This window comes from Chinchilla lanigera, unplaced genomic scaffold (assembly GCF_000276665.1).
Source record: "Chinchilla lanigera isolate Chin_1 unplaced genomic scaffold, ChiLan1.0 scaffold00104, whole genome shotgun sequence".
NCBI classification, from domain to species: domain Eukaryota; kingdom Metazoa; phylum Chordata; class Mammalia; order Rodentia; family Chinchillidae; genus Chinchilla; species Chinchilla lanigera.
Window position 1 is genome coordinate 1,492,259 of NW_004955505.1, and position 17,736 is coordinate 1,509,994.

At 38.4% G+C, this 17,736-nt stretch overlaps 1 protein-coding gene across 1 annotated transcript in view; it reads left to right on the forward strand.

Moving 5' to 3' along the window:
• The window catches only part of Cpne8 (copine VIII), a 191,003-nt gene that overhangs the window by 132,168 nt on the left and 41,099 nt on the right, over positions 1 to 17,736 (forward strand). The window contains exon 17 of the mRNA XM_005407109.2: positions 17,656 to 17,702. Coding sequence (XP_005407166.2) covers positions 17,656 to 17,702 — 47 coding nt within the window. The remainder of the gene's footprint in view (positions 1 to 17,655; positions 17,703 to 17,736) is intronic.

The window sequence follows — 17,736 nt, forward strand, 5'->3', positions numbered from 1 at the left end:
TCTGCGTGCCCTCGCCCTTCTACTCAGCACTTTTTTCCTCCTCTTTCTCTTCACAAGTATTACTCACACTGATAACATGCTGCTTCCAAGAACAGTAACCATGAAGTTCAGTAACTTAGAGTGTTTACTTTCTGATATTTGTACAACTAACATACACCGTCTGATGGCCGTGAGGCACCTTACAGTTGGATTTACATAGTCTAGGAAAAGCAGTAGCTTGACGTGAAGAATATGTTAAGAATTTGAATGTTAGATACTTGTGAAGTTTCTTCTATTTAACTGTGAGTTTGGGGAGATTAATTAGTTTATTACTTTTTAAACTACCTCATTGACTTCAAATATAAGAAATGGCAGTGTTCAATATTGTTATTTTTTAAAATCTCTTTTAACATGAAAGTTTATAGCACTAGAGTTTAGAAACACCACTAAAATCATTGTAAAATTAAGTGGCTACAAACATCTCTTTCAGATATTTCAGTGAGTGGTATTTTGTTTTAGACATTGTAATTCTTTTGAGTTTTGTGTCTTTGCTATTAGGAAACTTCAACTTCCAAGTAAACAAATGCACTGTAATGGTTGAGAATCAAATTAAAAACATTATTTAATTATATCAAATTTTCAAGAAAATAGTGATATAGAATATAATGAGGTTTATGCCTTTCAAATTAGAGCTAATTGTAGTAATTGGCAATTAATTATATATAGTTTCAAAAGTGGCTATTAACTGGTGAATGACATTAGATGCTCGTAGAATCTCCTGGCTTAGCAGATTTTAAGTCTCTCAAAACTGAAGAAAAAAATCTGAACACTGTTAGACATTTTAGTGATACTTAGAATGCTTCATAATGATTTTTCCTGAAGTTACAGGATGCTTTTGTTCTATTTTACTAATATTTATTTTTAGATATTGTGGAAATAGGCACTGCAGGTCTGAAATTTTAAAATAGCTATTTTCTGTCTCATAATGATAAAATACATAAAAAGAAAATTTAGGTAAAACAGAAAGCATTGGCAAGTTACCAACTCCAGAGTTGCACACTGTATGAATATCACAGTTAAGAACTTGCTGTGCAGCCTTCTTTGTTTATTTCCTAACGTGTATCACTGTTTTTTTTAAAAGCAGGGAGGCGCTCAGTACATGCTTGGAGCTGTATATTTTGTTCCTTAGGAATATCGTGTACATACATTGCCGCTTATATATGCTACTTCTATATCTGCCTTATTCCAACAGATTTCCGTGTATGACTATGGATAATTTAGTTTTAAAATCTCCTGTCAATACACCCTTTAGTTACAGCCGTGTTTTAAAATTATGAACAAGGCTTCACTGTAAAACCCACATACATAGTATTTTGTGCACTTCATAAGGTGTGTCTTTACTCACTGCTTAGAAATAATGTTGTTGGATGAAGTGGTATATGTATATTTGTTATATGATTCTTAATTGTTCCACTAAAAGGCTATAATTACTGTATACTCCCTAACATCTGCATAGGAATGTTTACCAAAACTTGCCCTTAATAAATAGCATCTTTGCTCTTTTATTTTGCTAATTTAATAGATAAATCTTGAGAATTAGTGTCCATTTTCATTTCTTAGCTGCTTTCATGTTCTCTGTAAAAGCTCATGTTACACCATCTATGTCTTTGAAGACGTAGCACTCACTGTCCTTTTTCCTTTGCTCTCGCTTACCTCCCGTCCTCCCTAGAGGGCTGGGCATTTACTACTGAAGCCAGAACACAGGAAGGTATCTTGGTGTTCCATGCCTGAGAGAGCTAAACATGTCCACATTTGACCACGGTCTTGGTACCACTCCTTTTCTGGCACACATCTATAAAAACTGTTTTAGGCATAGCCCCTCTGACCTTGCCTGTTGCCCTCCCATGACACTGAAGAACAATAAAATAAACACTTTGGGTTCTTATCAGTCAAACAGATGGAAAGTCCCATATCAGTGGTCAAATTTGTTAGTACATTTGTGGATTTGTGGAAACTTACTAAGATCAACTCTTTGGAAGAGATGCTCATATTTCAAAATAAGTTTATTTGAGAAACAGTTGGAGAAAATTGCTGACTTGTGTGGTTTTTACAAGTGGCAGTGTCTCTTCACTTTTAATCTAAGAAGCCAAGATGTTTATTATCGATATTTGTGAAGTATTTTGTTGCTAGCTCAGGGTGGTTTTGATAGGGTCATATTCCCCATGGCTTTTCTTGCCTAGGAGATTGTTGGGTTATACTTTCATTGAGTATTAATTGGCCAGGAAGCCAAAGCCCTTAAAAATAGTTTTAAAAAATTGCCTGAAGGGCCAGGGATATAGCTCAGTGGCACAAGCACCTGCCTGCCAATTGCAAGGTCCTGAGTTCGATTCCTGGTACCATAAAAAAGAAAAAAAATTGTATGAAATATGAATAAGAAGTAAATTGGTATTCTAATTAGCTGTGCTCCTTCCAAAATAAATTTTTTGAGGCTTTCCCTGCATATTTTGTCCTCAGTATTAACATTATAAGTCATCTTTCTTTCCTTTTATCTTTTTTTCCAAGACTGGGTAATTGAACGCAGGATAGCCAAATTGTCCACACCAGGCTTGAACTTTTAATCTTCCTTCCTCAGCTTCCTGTAGCGTTGGGATTATAGGCCGTGCACCACCATGCCTGACTTAAACCATCTTTCTTAGATGGATGCATTGGAAGTGTGGGGTGAGAAGGAAGCAGGGTCTGCAACTGATGTAGACCATGTCGCAGTTTTGCTATTAGTCAAAAATTAAGAATAAACTTGTAGAAATTCTTGACTTGCACTTTAAAATTTTATTTCTCTTGTTTCTGCTCATGAATATAATGGAATAGAAAATTATAAAAAACCTTAAGTGACTTGTTTTCTCAGGAATCCAAGTAGAAATTATGCAGAGTTAAGAATGAACGAATGTAGGTACTAACCAAAATGGTTTTCAGGGTCCTTTAGTAGTTTCCCCTTGAAAGGAACTTCCTTTTAGGCCTATTTCTTGGTATCCCATATTCTAGGTGTGCATTACTGTGATGTTTATTGATGTAGATATTTACATAAAAATATAACCCTGATTTCTGTGAGGCCACATTGCAACTTGTTACTTTGCATTCGGTGTCTCATCCCTGAAACACCGTAATTAGCTCTGGGAGCCAGGCTTTTGGGGCTAGGTGAGGCAGCAAGGCAGATGTACTCTAAATTAACCAAGATCCAATGTTTATGCAAATTCTCTCTGAAAGAAAAATCTCATTTTTAGAGCTTTACATTCCTTTTTGGTTAAGTGGCACCATGTGTTTCTTGGAGCATGGTAGTGAATAATCTCATTTATTGAGGGAGTGGAAAGTTTTATTTTTAATACAGAAAAAAATGCAAAAGGGGCTCTAGTATAGAAAAATAAAAATGATTAGTTTCTCCTGGATTGATGACTTCGGGGTCAATATTTTTAGCTGCGCTATGTATATTTACCTCTTTTTTATTTTGTATCTCTTATTAAAATAATTTTAGATATTACAAGTGTGATGTAATTGTCTCCTTTAGAAGTTTATTTAGTAATCCCTAATCAGTAGCTGAAGTGATTCAGTAGCTGAACACTTCAGTTATCATTAGAACATTGCCAGAATCACTTGAAATCACAGAATTTGAAATCACAGAATTTAAAATCATACATTTGAAATCACACATTTGAAATCACAAATTCTTCTCAAATCTTAGATAACATCATTAGATAGCGTTGCCATTCTATTAATTATTATTATTTGGGAAATGGAACTGGTAGAATACGTATTTCCATATTCCTAACAGCTGTCATTGTTTACCTTTGACAGCAAAATCATGGATTTTCATTTTGGTTTCTTCATCCTTCGATCCTCTTTGCCTCGCAAATCTTCATTAAACTCCACTCCATCCCATAACTAAAGAACAAAGGTCTGTGAGGTCCACACCGCTTTGGTTAATGGGTGGAAGGGGAGAACAGATCACAGACTGGTTTGCATTCTGAGTCCACGTAAAGTTACTGGAATTTCATGTCAATGTGAAACCCTGGTCAATGCTTTCATCAGAAATTCGAGGGTCTACAAATTTTCCATTGTTTCCCTCCTTTGAAGAAAGCCCAGACTGTCATCCACAGGTCCAGCTGAGCTCTCCAAGAGCTTCCCGCTATACTTAGTGCCTGCTGGGTTCCTTAGGTGTCAGTGTGACTGTCCATTTGTGACCTGTCTCTCAGACAGTTTTTAAATATTTTTACAGGACTGAACACAGAGTAGCTATTGAATAAATATGGATTAATAAGACAGTGATTTTAAGTATGACTTTATACTTCTTTCCTTCCAAATTGTATAGTGAAATTAAAATATGAACCGAAAGAACTGTAAAGACTGAGTGTGACAATTCAGCGGACTGGATCAGCAGCTCCCAAGTCTGCCTCCCTCAGGCCCTCTCATCTGCGACCTTCCTCTCTGCCTCGTACCAAAATCAGCAAACAAAACAGAGGGACCGGGATTTCTGGAATAAAAGAAAATGCTGTTGTATTGCTTCTGCCAGAAATGATCTCAGCTGGACTTTTTTATTCCACTAGGTAGTTACTGGAAGGAAAAGCATGATCAAGAATAGAAGTGCTTTTCCTCATATCCTAACAGGAAAGCATACGAGAGAATGTAATCGTTCCCATAAAGTGTGTCAGTAAGGGCTCAGTGGCAGAAAGTCAGCATGGTTGCAAGAAAAGTGAGTGCTGGTCATTGAGGCAATGGCTAGTAGCAGCCTGGAGTCTGAATTCCATTCTGCAGTTCAGATCCTGGCTCTGCCTCACGCTAGCATAGCTTGTTTCCATTTCTAAGACATAGGTGTAAAAATAACAGTGCATCTCTCATAGAATAACTGTGAGGATTAAACAGTATATAATTACCTGCCCATCAGTGCTCTTGTTTTTTAAAATTTCAATGTGTTTGAATTTTTAATATATTTAATTTCATTTGCTTATCATAATATTTTTGGTGATAATTGCCCTCTTTATGGGAAAAACAGACAGAAAAAAGAAGATGTGGTATGTACCTGTACCAGCTTCCCACAAGGAATGTGAGTATTATATACTGCACATATATACTAATAAGCTAAAAACTGTCATTAAAAGTCAGGTCCATATAGTTCCGTTTGAGGGTAACTCGGACCTGTCCTTTCATTCCAGATAGTCCCTTTTCCCCCTACCCAAAGTCTTGATCCTGAATTTAAAACTTACCCAAAGGTATAGAGAAAAGGTCTACAGCCCTTTTAAAAGAAGAAAAAAGTCTTCACAAAACAAAATAATGCTTCTTCCTACAAAAACAACAATCCACAGATCATGAGCTAATTTTAAAGACTCAAGTGAGTTCCTTGATATTGCTTATTTTAAAGGTAAGTTAGACGCCAGAAAATGCCTTTACCAGCAAGCTCATGAAGATTTTTCTTTAAAAATACTTAAAGCAGTTGCAATAATGGTGTACAGTGCTTGCCTTAGTTTTCTAAAATTGATGGCATTGCATTGGATATGTTGCCTCAGGGAGAACATTTTGCCAAAACATGCAAGAGAATGAGATATTTTCTTAATCTAATTTCTTGCTCAAAAACTGAGTGTACATGTCCAGGACTTTTTTAGAGGGCTTCTTGTCATGGCATCCAAGTGCTTCACATTCATCAAATCAGTGGAGAGCTAAACCCTGCAGCGCTGCACAGGGACAAATCTAATAAAAGGAAAGCTGTTGCGCTTCCCATAAATATTCACAGAGAACATTACCATATCTCAACTAAGGCTTAGAAAGGAAACTTTTACAGATGTGAAGACTCTCATGAACATTGTTTTGGTTAATGATTGATTCTAATTTTTGTAGATTTAAAATATTTGCTTGGAAAGGCTAGAGATATCCAGGTATATACCCTAAGGTTTTGAATTCATTGCCAGCTTGAGTTATTCTGTGCATAATTCCTCAGGGCTAACCAATTGAAAGCCAAAGGCAACTCTGCGTGTAAACTTCTATCCTGTGTAGGGATCACTTAGAAAAAATATTGATCATTTATTTTGCATCAGGCAGTTTTTTTATTTCTGTAGTATTATGGAAATATATATATATATTGAGCCAACATGCATGCTAAAGGAACTGAGTAATGTCATAGCATTTTCTCTATTTTTGCAAAACAATTGCTAACACTAGAAAAACAACTTTAAATCTTTTCCTACCAGACATGGGCTAATAATTTTCTCGTTAAACATAAATTTTTCTCTAAAATAGAGGAACTTCTTTAGAAATACAAATTTTACTCATCTCCCTCTTTGACGTTATTCTTTTATGGAAAACACTTTGATTTCTAAAAAAGTTTCTCTGTGTTGGCAATTAAAAGATTGGAGGAAGAAGAAACATAATAAAGCAACAGTTGCTTACTAAGCACAGCTGGTTCTAGGATGGAAGAGAACTGACCTGGCGTCATATTGCTAATATTAAATGTAGAATGCGTATTAATAGACAATGTATTAAATTCTGTAGACACAGTACATCCTCTACTGCCTACACTGCTTAGAGCTTCTACTTCCCTCTTGATACATTGATCAACAGCTATGGGGATGATTAATGAAAAAATAATGCGATCAAGAATTATGTCTTCCTACTCAACAGAGGAAATGATTGAAACAAGATGTCATAGGTTTCTCCATGAATTTATTCTGTAGCAGGTAGAATATTTGTCATATTCAGTGTTTTTTCTTAATATTTAGTAGATTGCTTCAAAGTAGGTATTATCTATTATCATATGAGAAAATTAGTGGTGGAGAGAGTTGGTTATTTTGCAAGGAGTCATAGCACCCTAGCTAATTGTAGTCCTGGGATTCAAACTCCTGTCTGAATGATTTATTTGAGTAAGTACGTAGATATCTCTTTTAAAAAAGATAAATCACTCATGGTATAATCTCTTATTGGGCCTGCTGGGACCCTACTAGGTGGCATGAAAGAAAGAAAATCTGACAGAGTAAGATTAACACCCAAGGCAAGTGAAGCAGGGGTTCAGGGCGGGTTCCAGATTGGAACTGTGAACTAGAACACACACTGGTAAATTGAGGCAGAGCATAGTTGCAGTATCCACATAGGCAGAACGAGAGGAGTAGCAGAGTTTGGTGATATCATCCCGACTGCGGATGGGCTGAGGTTTCCAACAGATATTGGGGTCTAAGTCTGTGTTTGTCAAAATTAATTTTAAAAGGTATAGGGAAAATCCATCTTTAGGATTCATAACGTTTGGTTTGTGCAACTTGACAGGATTTAAACTTGGGAATAATTGAGTACAGTCCTGAACACTGCATGGCAGCTGTTATTTCCTGATAATTAATTTATAATAACAGCTGTGGGAAACATAGCTGAGATGGTATGACTCTGTGTGTGTGTGTGTGTGTGTGTGTGTGTGTGTGTGTGTAACTTTCTTTGACATGCACATATATACTTGGTTTTTGTGAATCCTGCTCTTCTAGTAAATTTTTCACATCTTGAAATCTGATTTTTGTGTCATTCACTGCTTTTGGAAAGGAGGCAGAGTGAAACAGGGACACTTTCCAAGTACATATTTTAGCAGTACTAGGCCATATCACGGGAAAGTCTCATGAGATACGAGCACTAGCTTACGCTATTTGGCAGGCACGGCTCTTTTATATGGTAGAATATAGTACTGCTATCTGAGTGTCTCAAAACCCTCTTGTTCTTGTCTGTTTCTAAAACATAAAATGACAGCTAAAGTAACATTTCCTAAGCAGAATGTTTGGAGGATTGATGTGTGATTGTTTTATGCATACTCTGTCAGCAGAGAGAATTCAGATTTTTTTTTTTTACTTTGACATATGATGGATTTTTTTTAATCTAGCCTTAGACTCCAAGCAGTATTAGAGAATGAAATGGGAAACACAATTATTCATGATGTTGTTTGGCCTACTTTTATGGCACAAATCATTTACCGAAGTCTTCAAGAAATTTATCTTATAACCTAAAATTGTCAAATTGCTAACATCTTTCTTTAAAACATTTATTATTTAACATTGTCTACATATCTAGAAAGTGATACTTGGCATAATAAATATACATTTTAATATGAATGGAACCTTTTCTGAGTTGTAAGAATGAATAAGCTGTTATTCACAGTAAATATAGTTTTTAATTATTCCATCAATAATGGATTTGATAAAACAGTGGGCTGTTGTCATTGTTTTTCATGACAGAAGGTAGAGAAGGTAAGCTCTGAGGGTTCAAGATGGTGTTTCGTTTGCCTTCATTTCTTTTCATCATTCAGTGCAGTGCTTGACAGCAGGAAGATGCACACTTATTATCTAGCTTTTTATCTTTATTTTTCTTGAAGGAAAAGTCTAAATGGTATGATTACAGGCTGAGGGACCCTTGCACCCAGGATATGCTTTGTGCAGTAAGCTATAATGTTTCCTTCTGATGTGAGTACTGCTGTTGATTCACAGCAGTAGAGAGTCTTACTGACATGCAGAATGAGGCAATTGAATCCTGTAATCACTTAGTTACCCAAGGTGCATTACAGATTTTGTTACTATTACTCCATTATTTCCAAATGATCTTATTTATCATTTACTGATAAACTCAATCTTCTGTACTTGGTCCTATAACATCCTGAGCCTCAAGTGTACTCAGGCCAGCCAACAGATTCCTTCTCTCCATCTCTCTCTTTGTCCCTCCCTCCCTTCCTTTCTTTTTTTGGTACCGGAAATCGAACTCAGGACCTTGCACTTGCCAGGCAGGCACGTATGCCACTGAGCTATATCACTGGCCCTCTTTCCTTTCTTTCTTATTTCCTCCAGTACTTCCTTAGTGTCCTCGCTTCTCTTTTTGTTTTTTCCTTTTTTACATTGATTAATTTTTGTGTATAATTTTCTTTGCATTAAATTGTAAATATCTACTCTCCTTTTAGATCTGCATACAGGATAGTTCTTCAGTTAATAGCTATAACTTTTCTTGTAGTTTTATTAGGTATAACTTTGGCTTTGAGAGGGCCCTTGGATATATGGCCATTGAAGTGTCTCTTTGTTTTGTTTTGTTTTTTGTCTTTTTTTGCAAGTAATGGTTGAGAGAAGTTGTTGGTGATGTGGTTCATCATGGGCTACCTTGGAGTACAAGTTAGAAACAACCATAAAATGAATATATGTGTTCACCCAGAAAAACATAGTGATTTTCCAATATGTGTGCAAAGCCTTAGGCAGATGGTTTTATAAGAAATAGTGAATCAATATGAAGTGTGTGTCCCTGCAGTCTGTGGAAAGTTTAATCAGAGATTGAACTTCTAAATTGGTATTTGCAATATGGTAAAATGTGTGTTCCTAAAGGTCAGAGTTATTTTTCATTCTTCATGAAGTACCATTTAAATGAAATAGAAAGACATACACACTGGTGAATTTCTGATTAATGTAGTTGATAACATACTTGATAGGACAGATTTACCCAAGTAGAAGGTTATGTCCTGATATCTTTACCATTAAGAACATGTCTGCCACAGTTGTTGCTTTTTTTTTTTTTTCTGGTTTGCAGCATAATAATCACTAGCCTTCATTGTGTTTCTGTTATAGCCAGGCAGGTTGCAGACATTTAATTGGAGAAAGAAAGTACTGTAGACATTATGAATATAGTTTTTGAAGCTGAATGTGAATTCAAATTCCAGGGGTGGCATAATAAGTGTGGGAAGGGAAGAAGTTTTATGAACATAGGTTTCCTTGTCTGTAGCAGTAGGATAAAAGTACTGTCTTTATCAAAGAGATTTATGTAACCTGTGAAACTATACATTATATGCATACTAACATATGTATATAGAGTTTACACGTTCAAAATAGAAATAAAATATATTATTCATGTTCAGCATATTTTATATACAATAGTTTATATTGTTTTCTCTCAATTCTCAATGTGCCAGGAAGTCACTGTCCAAGATTTCTGAAATTTGGCTAAGGACATCAAAGGAGTGCTGGGACTCAAACCCAGTTCTTTCAGGTTCCAAAGGTGTCCTGGTCCAAGGCGCCTCATTACCCTGAATTATAACCCCTAGCTCCCAAGCAGCAGAATGACAAAGCAGTGTGCTGCTGCTGCTGCTGCTTGTCCTTCGCAGTGTTCTTGCAGGTGTCTGTATTCTTTTGCAAAAAGTCTGTGCTTACTTTCATTCAGGCAGGTCAGTGTTATGCTCCAAATTAGCCTATATTCTTAGCCTATAAACCTGATTTCAACACTGAGAAAAAAGATACCATGCAGCTATAAAGGGAACCTGCATTAGTTTTTGTTGAATGTAACCACAAAAGGTTGTTCGTTCCTTAGGGGGAAAAACTATGAATTTGATTCATTCCCTGAATTGTATGTAGGTCTTTGTAGTCTGAATTTTTGGAGAAAGAAGGAAATGCTATTATATTTTTTGCTGAGAGAAGCTTATTTATTCCTAAATCCCATCATCGCTAGCATCATTTATCTAACAGATCCAGACTTTGGAAGTTGAAAATCAATTGTTGAAAGTTATAACTCAGTTGAAATTGTAAATCCATTGTTTAGTGTGTCATAAGTAATGTTTGCTAAATTATTCTAAGTACTTACACTTCCAAATGATTTACTTTTTCAATAAGAGTTATTTTTAATTAGATATGATTATAAGTTTTGTGGCTGTCTTGGTTACTTTACTTGCTGGGATAAAATACCTGACACCCAAACTTAAGAAAGGTTTATGTAGCTCACAGTTTGAGGAGCTTTCAGTCTGCAATCAGCTGGCTCCAAGGCAGGGCAGCACGGCACCAGGGCAACAGTTCAAGGTGGCATGAGACAGCAAAAGCAATAAGAGCAGAAATGAAGAAAGCAAGGCTCTTTCTCTCCCTTATATTGTATGCAGGGTGCCTGCCCCCTGGTGGATGTAACACTCACACCCATAATCCCAGCATTGGACCATGAATCAGTCATAAACTCTAGAAGCCAGCCCCATGACTGCCATGAGGCTTTGGGGGGACATCTAAACACAAGCCGTAATAGTGACTTACAGATCTTTGGTATGAAAGAAATGGAATTACATATAAAAAGAGTCATAAGTATACCCAAGAATAAATTTCTTAAATAAATCCATAAATTTAAAGAAAACATAACTTGAGTGTGCTAAAAATTTTTAAGTATATATAATTAATTCCATCAATCTCTCTGTATTAATAATCTGTACGTACAAATACACAAAAAGGAATACTGAGGTAGACCGGTATCTGAAATACTCATTTGTGAGGAAAATAGAGGAGAATCTTATTTTCAGAATTGTTGAAAATTAAGGAATGTTAAACACTACTACAATAAAGTATCATAATTTCATGACTGTAGAGGGATTTTGAAATTAATAATCAAATTAATAATAAATACTGGCATTTGAGACTTGTAAATAATTATTAGGAGTTTGACTTTTGCACTGTGAGCCACTCAGTTAGTGTCCAATGGGTGACATACTGTTATTCTAAGACTTTCTTTTCATTTATAGTAGTATGGCTGGAAAGATTATTTAAAATCTAGTACTTACCTTAGAAACTATAACAGCAAATGGAAAAATCAAAACAACACCCAGGATTTGGAGGCAGATTTATTTACTTTCACAGGCACTAATTGGGATCATTCCTAGAATATCAGGCTGTGATCTCTGGTGGTCTAGGAATTATATGAGGTAAGCAAGCAGGAAGTAGAGGCAGAATGGCTTGTCAATTGGGAACTGGTTTATACAATGTGCACCATAGTGACCAGCCATTTCTAAGAGACGGAAGCAACCAGAATTGGAACAGGAACTATTACCTGGGCAACAAACAAACTGAAGCATAGTGGCTGTGTGTGTGTGTGTGTGTGTACAATATTTTACTGTTACATTCCCCTCCTCCTTAGTTTCCTTAGCAACTCTTTCCTGGGTGTATTACATGTGATCTTCTGATACAAGGCCCAGCTAGAACCAGTAACACCAGGGTTGTCAGCGATCCTAGGATGGGCCCTACCCAAGCACCCCAAGATTGTCTTATTACAGAGTTTTTCCATAGGTGGTTTTTAGGAAGAGACACAATTCAGGCCTGTCCTGTAACATTACTCTGGCAAGGGAGTGATCGTGTTAATCTGATCTAGGAGAGTGTCCACTGTGTCTTGAATGCTTATCAAATCTTGGTCAAGTGTTTGATTGATTATTCTATTCTCTCGGGGCAACCATCCACACAGTTTAAGGCAAAAGAAAAACCAAACCAACAAAAAAAACAGTGCTAGCTAGCAACAGGGAAACAGGGACTGGGGTAAGCAGAATCCAGGTCAATTAACAAAAAAACACAGCTAGCAGGGAGTCAGGGATGCAAGGACTGTGGCAAGCAGCCTGAAAAGACACAAAAATCAAAGGGATTAGGTATGGAGCAGTCCTGTGAATGCTGTCCTCAAGCTTCAGCCATGCGGGGAATGGTCAGCATCTACAGTGACCAGAGCAGGCATTGAGTGCATTGCTTCTTTAAAGTGAGCCTTGGAGGAAGTGTCCAGGTAAATTTTCCAGTGGATCTAAGGTTGGATTTCTGAAACTTGTAAATATTCACCTGGGTTGTATGTGTGTGCAAGAATGTCTGCAGATATAGCTGGTCTTTTCACTGGTTAAAAGCTGTTTCCGTAGGGTTATGTTTTATTTCTGTGTAACCCATATATCTTTTTTTATTTTAAAGAGACAACAATAAAAATGATACACAATTTCAAAACAAGATGTTAGGAAATTAACAATGGTTATTATATTGCATGTTGTTATCTTCAAAGTAGTTGCTCCGATTACCAGGGACAGGCATGTACAACTGATCGCATCAGACAATATAAGCACTAACTGTTCCTTTCAATGAAGTAATAGAAATTAGTGGTACAGTTATCTTAGCTATCTTGTGTATATATGTGTATCTTTTTTCCCCCTTCCTTCTTTTATCTTTTCCCTCATCCCAGTTATTCTTTCCTTTTGAAGAGTTTCTTTCCCTTTCACTGTATCTGTTTTACCTCTTGGATCTTACTTACTCTTTCAGTTTCTTACAATAGGGAGACAGTATGATGTTTACACATGCAAGTCTGATTTATTTCACCTATGAGTATGGTCTCTAGTTCTACCCATTTACCTATAAAATCCTTGAGTTTATCTTTCTTTATAGCTGAGTAGTACTCTACTGCATAAGAATACATCTTTTTTATCCATTCCTCAGTTGATGGACATTTGGGTTGTTTCAAAGATTTAGCTATTACAAATTGTGCAGCTATAAACATAGGTGCACATATATTGCTGTGGTATGATGTTTTCATTTCTTCAGGGAAAATACCCAGAAGGGAAACAGCTGGGTTGAATGGGACCTCTAATCCTAGTTTTTTGAAGAGTCTCCACACTGATTTCCACTGTGGTTGTACCAGTCTACACTCCCACCAGCAAAGGAGAAGGGTTCCTTTTTCCCCACAGACCCACCAACATTTGTTATTGTTTGATTTCTTGATCATAGCCATTCTTTCTGGGGTGAGATGGAATCTCCGTTGTTTTAATTTGCATTTCTCAAATGAACAGTGCTGTTGAACATTTTTCATATATTTATTTGCCATTTTTATTTCTTCATCCAAAAGTATGTATTCATCCCAGATACCCATTTTTTATTGGGTCTCCAAATTTTAGGGGCCTGACTTGTTTTAATTCTTTATATGTTCTAGATAGAAGTCCTTTGTCTGAGGGACACTTGGCTAAAATTTCTTCCCAATTCTTGAGTTTTCTTTTCACTCTGTTGGTGATTTCTTTTGATGTGCAAAAACTTTTCAGTAAGATGAGATCCCAGTTGATGATTCTTCCAAGTGTTTCTCAGCCGGGGATATAGCTCAGTGCACAAGTGCCTGCCTGAAGTATTTCCCATGCAGTTTGGTTTTTATCTATATATCTTTAAATGGGTAGAGTCCACTATAATACATGAGGTCAGGGCCAGTGACACAAATGCTGAAGCCTGAGCTGGCTGCAGGGGTACAGGTGCCAGCGTTGCAGCTTGAGCTTGCAGAACAAGCAGTGGGCAGGTCTGGCTCTGATCTCCCAAGAATACCAGGTAAAGTTTTTCTGACTGGGGTTGATGTTTCAGTCACTTGGATCCACAGTGTAGCTTAGGTCTCTGGACTGGATTATTTTGCATTGGAGGCAGGTTTCCAAACACCTGCAGGAAGCAGTTTGTTGTGCACATCATACCTGCAGGAGAGTTTTGGCCAAACAGCTTTGTCCAAGGTGACCACAGCATTATCTAGCCTGTCAGGCATCATTCTTAGCAGAGTTACTTCATCCATTAAACAAGGTGTACTCAGCATGTGTCAGGAGATCCATTTTTAAGAATAGTTTATCCCAGTATAGCATGTTGCACCTGGACAGTTAGGTGTCAGCCTAAGTTGAGCTTGTCAACTTTCTTGATCAGAAGGACAGTGGCAGTTAGAGCATGGAGACAAAGAGGGGGAGGCAGCCCTTAGCAATCAAATCCAAGTATTTACACTGGTGGACCACTGGGAGCACCCAGAGGCTGACAGTCTGAGTAAGCATTATGGTTTTTGTGAACAAGGATGCAGATTTTGTAGAAGCCAGCAGCTCTAGGAAATTTGCGGACTTTCTTGTAAGTAGTTTCTGCAGGTATTGTAGCAGAGCTTTTGTGCCTTTCCAGCAGGAAGCCTGGGTATCATCAATCAGAAATAAAGAGGAGGGGCTGGGGATTTAGCTCAGCAGCAAAGTGCCTGCCTGACAAGTGCAAGGTCGTGAGCTCGATTCCTGGTATCGGAAGAAAAATGAAAAACAAAAAAAAACCAAAAAAAGAAGTGAAGAGGAAACATTTCATTTTTTGAACCCCAGGGAGGTTGAGACCAGGTCAGTTGGCTTTTGAGTCCAAAATGGGGGTCTTTGCAAGGAGGCATGGGCTGACAGGAGCCAAAGGAAGGCAGAAGAAGGCATTCTTTAGGTCCAGGCAGGTGTACCAGCAGGCTGTGGGTGGCAGAAGACTGAGGCAATGCATTCGGAGGGTAATTAAGGTGGCATTGGCAGCTCAGAGATCTTGAACTGGCTTTACAGGCAGCAGAGGTGTATTTTAGCAGTTTGACAGTCTATAAACCTTTTGCTGTTTTGAAACCTCTGAATGTGTGGTTAAATTTTTAACTGAGCATCTTGTGACATGGACTACTGTTTGATGTAGGTGGGGGTTGCCCCAGGATGGAATTTACAGTGACAGAGCTGTGGAAGGGACAAAGAAACAGGCTGTCTCACAACAGCCAAATCTGTTGTCAGAGCTCCCCTGAAAATAATGGATGAGTTCACTAAACCCTTGTGGCACCTGAGTAACAGTCCAAAAAGGGTGCAAGGGTTGGGAACCACAGAAAGTCAGGTGATGCCTGTGTTGTTGACAGCATGGAGATCTTGCCCAAGCTGATTAACAGTCTGTCAGGCTGGTGGCCCATTTGTGTTTCCTGTGATATCTGACAGCAGTAGGGGCCATGGTAGGCAGCATGGGTGATGGCCAGACCCGGTAGTGAGTCTTTATTTCTACCCCCACTTTCTACCTTCACTTTGTGATTGCCGTTACCTTTCTCAGGTTGATGCAGGCATCATCTTTCTCTCAGGGAACAGTCAAAGTTGAAAGTGCAGGGTTAACGAGAGGGGAACTGACTGGTTTGGTGGAGAGGAGATGCCCTCCAAGGCTGTAAGTTTGTTCCTGGCAGAAGAGTCCCAGTTTCCCCAGTGATGGTAACTTTTTGATACAGGGAACTTTTGAAGGCAGAGAGTTCTGTTTCATTTTCTACTAGAAAAGTCACAGGCAAAGTATAGTACAACAACCATTGATAATTTCCTACCATTTTTGTCTGTAATTCACTATTATTTGTCTGTTTGTTTTCCTGAGAAACTATCTTGAAGATACCAATAGGTAAAATAACAACCATTGATATTGTCCTACCACTTTGTCTGTAATTTGGTAAATCCCCCATTACTATGTTATCCTTCTTTTACTCTTTCAAATAAATAAATTTTAAAAAAAAGAAAAAGTCACAGGTTTGCCCCCAACTGTTGCAATGACCACAGGCTCTTGGGGGCCCAATTTGATAGAGCTCAGTCTGTTCTATCTATTTAGGCCCAGCTGGGCATGAGTATTTGTCAGGGCTGACGGTCTACTTTTTCCTCAGTCAAAATGTGGAACTCAGAAGGAGTTGTTGAGGTGGGCATTAGATGGTGCCATCTGACCAGGATAGGTGTGTAAGCAGAAGGCTCTGGAAGGAGGGCCTCTGCGGCTGAATGCAGGCGATGGCTAGCTGGAACCAGTTCAGCTGACTAGAAGTAGACGAGTCGGAGCAGGCATGAAAGCTATATGTGTTGGCAGCAACTGTGGCAGCTGACCAGGGTGCCAAGGTGGAATTCTCAGAGCAGTGGTCATCTTTCTTTTTTTCACTGAGATGGAGGCAGTGCTTTGGTTTCATTTTTAACTCCATGAAAGCTCCTTTTCCGGCAGTCAGGGACTGCTGGCTTTAACTAATTAGTTCCCGTTGTATCTCCCTATGGTGTATGCTGTGTACCCTTGAATGATGGTGCAACAGACAGGGTGGGTGTCCCTTAGAGAGAGACCATTCAGATGCCCTCCTGGCTGCACCCCTCCCCAGGACTTAGGTGCAGCTTAGCCAAAGAGGGTGCTGTGCCTCCATTTTGTCATATATGTGGATTGCCACAGAACCGCAGCTAAGGGCCCAATCAGCCACTGTGACCAGTGCTTCCCAGTCTTGGTGCACAGATGGAGCAGCCTATTGCTTACACTGTCTGCTTCACTCACACAGTGATTCAGCAGTCACCCAGAGGTTAAACATTCCAACTCCCTTCCCTTGAGTGTGGCCTTAACTAACAAGAGTTGATCAAGCTCTTCAGTTCAAACTGAGCAGGATTCGCTAAGTAACTGGGGTACCCCTGAGGGTCTTAGCAGAATCAGCCAGGCAGGCAGACAGACATACTACATCCTCCTCCCTTTGGGGTCCAATGTAAGCCACTAAAGCAGGAAGCCAGGAATCCTCCTCCAGACCTCTGAGGGCACTCAAGAAATCTCAAGGGCGTGCTTTCCATTGGGACTTGGAGAATTCCTTGCTGTGTCCACAAGGTCCCTGACTGATGATCAAGGAGGTCAGCACAGTTGGTCTTCCTGGACAGTGCACCAGATGGGGTGGCAAGCAGAAACACAGAAACGATTTTGTCGATGGGCACTGATCAGGATCATTCCCAGAATATCAGACCCTGATCCCTGGTGGTCTAGGGCTTATATGAGCAAGGAGGAAGTAAAGAGGCAGAATGGCTTGTCAATTGGGAACTGGTTTATGCAGTGTGCATCGTAGTGACCAGCTATGCATCACAGTGATCAGCAGCTTCTATGAGACAGAAGCAGCCCAAACTGGAGCAAGAACTACTATTACCTGGGCAACTAAGAAACTGAAGTATACTGGTGGAGTGGGTGCATTTTCTGTTACAAAACCTACCAAATGATGTCCATTATTTAGTACAACATACTTGCCTTAATTAATATTGAAGAAAATCAGTGACACTAAAAAAATAACACAAATGGAAAACAAACTCCCTTCATATTTATTAATAGTTCTTCTTTGCTTATATTCTAGAACGCAAATCAACTTCACAGTGGCTATTGATTTTACAGCATCAAATGGTAAGTATTATGATTATTCCCTGATAAAGATTAT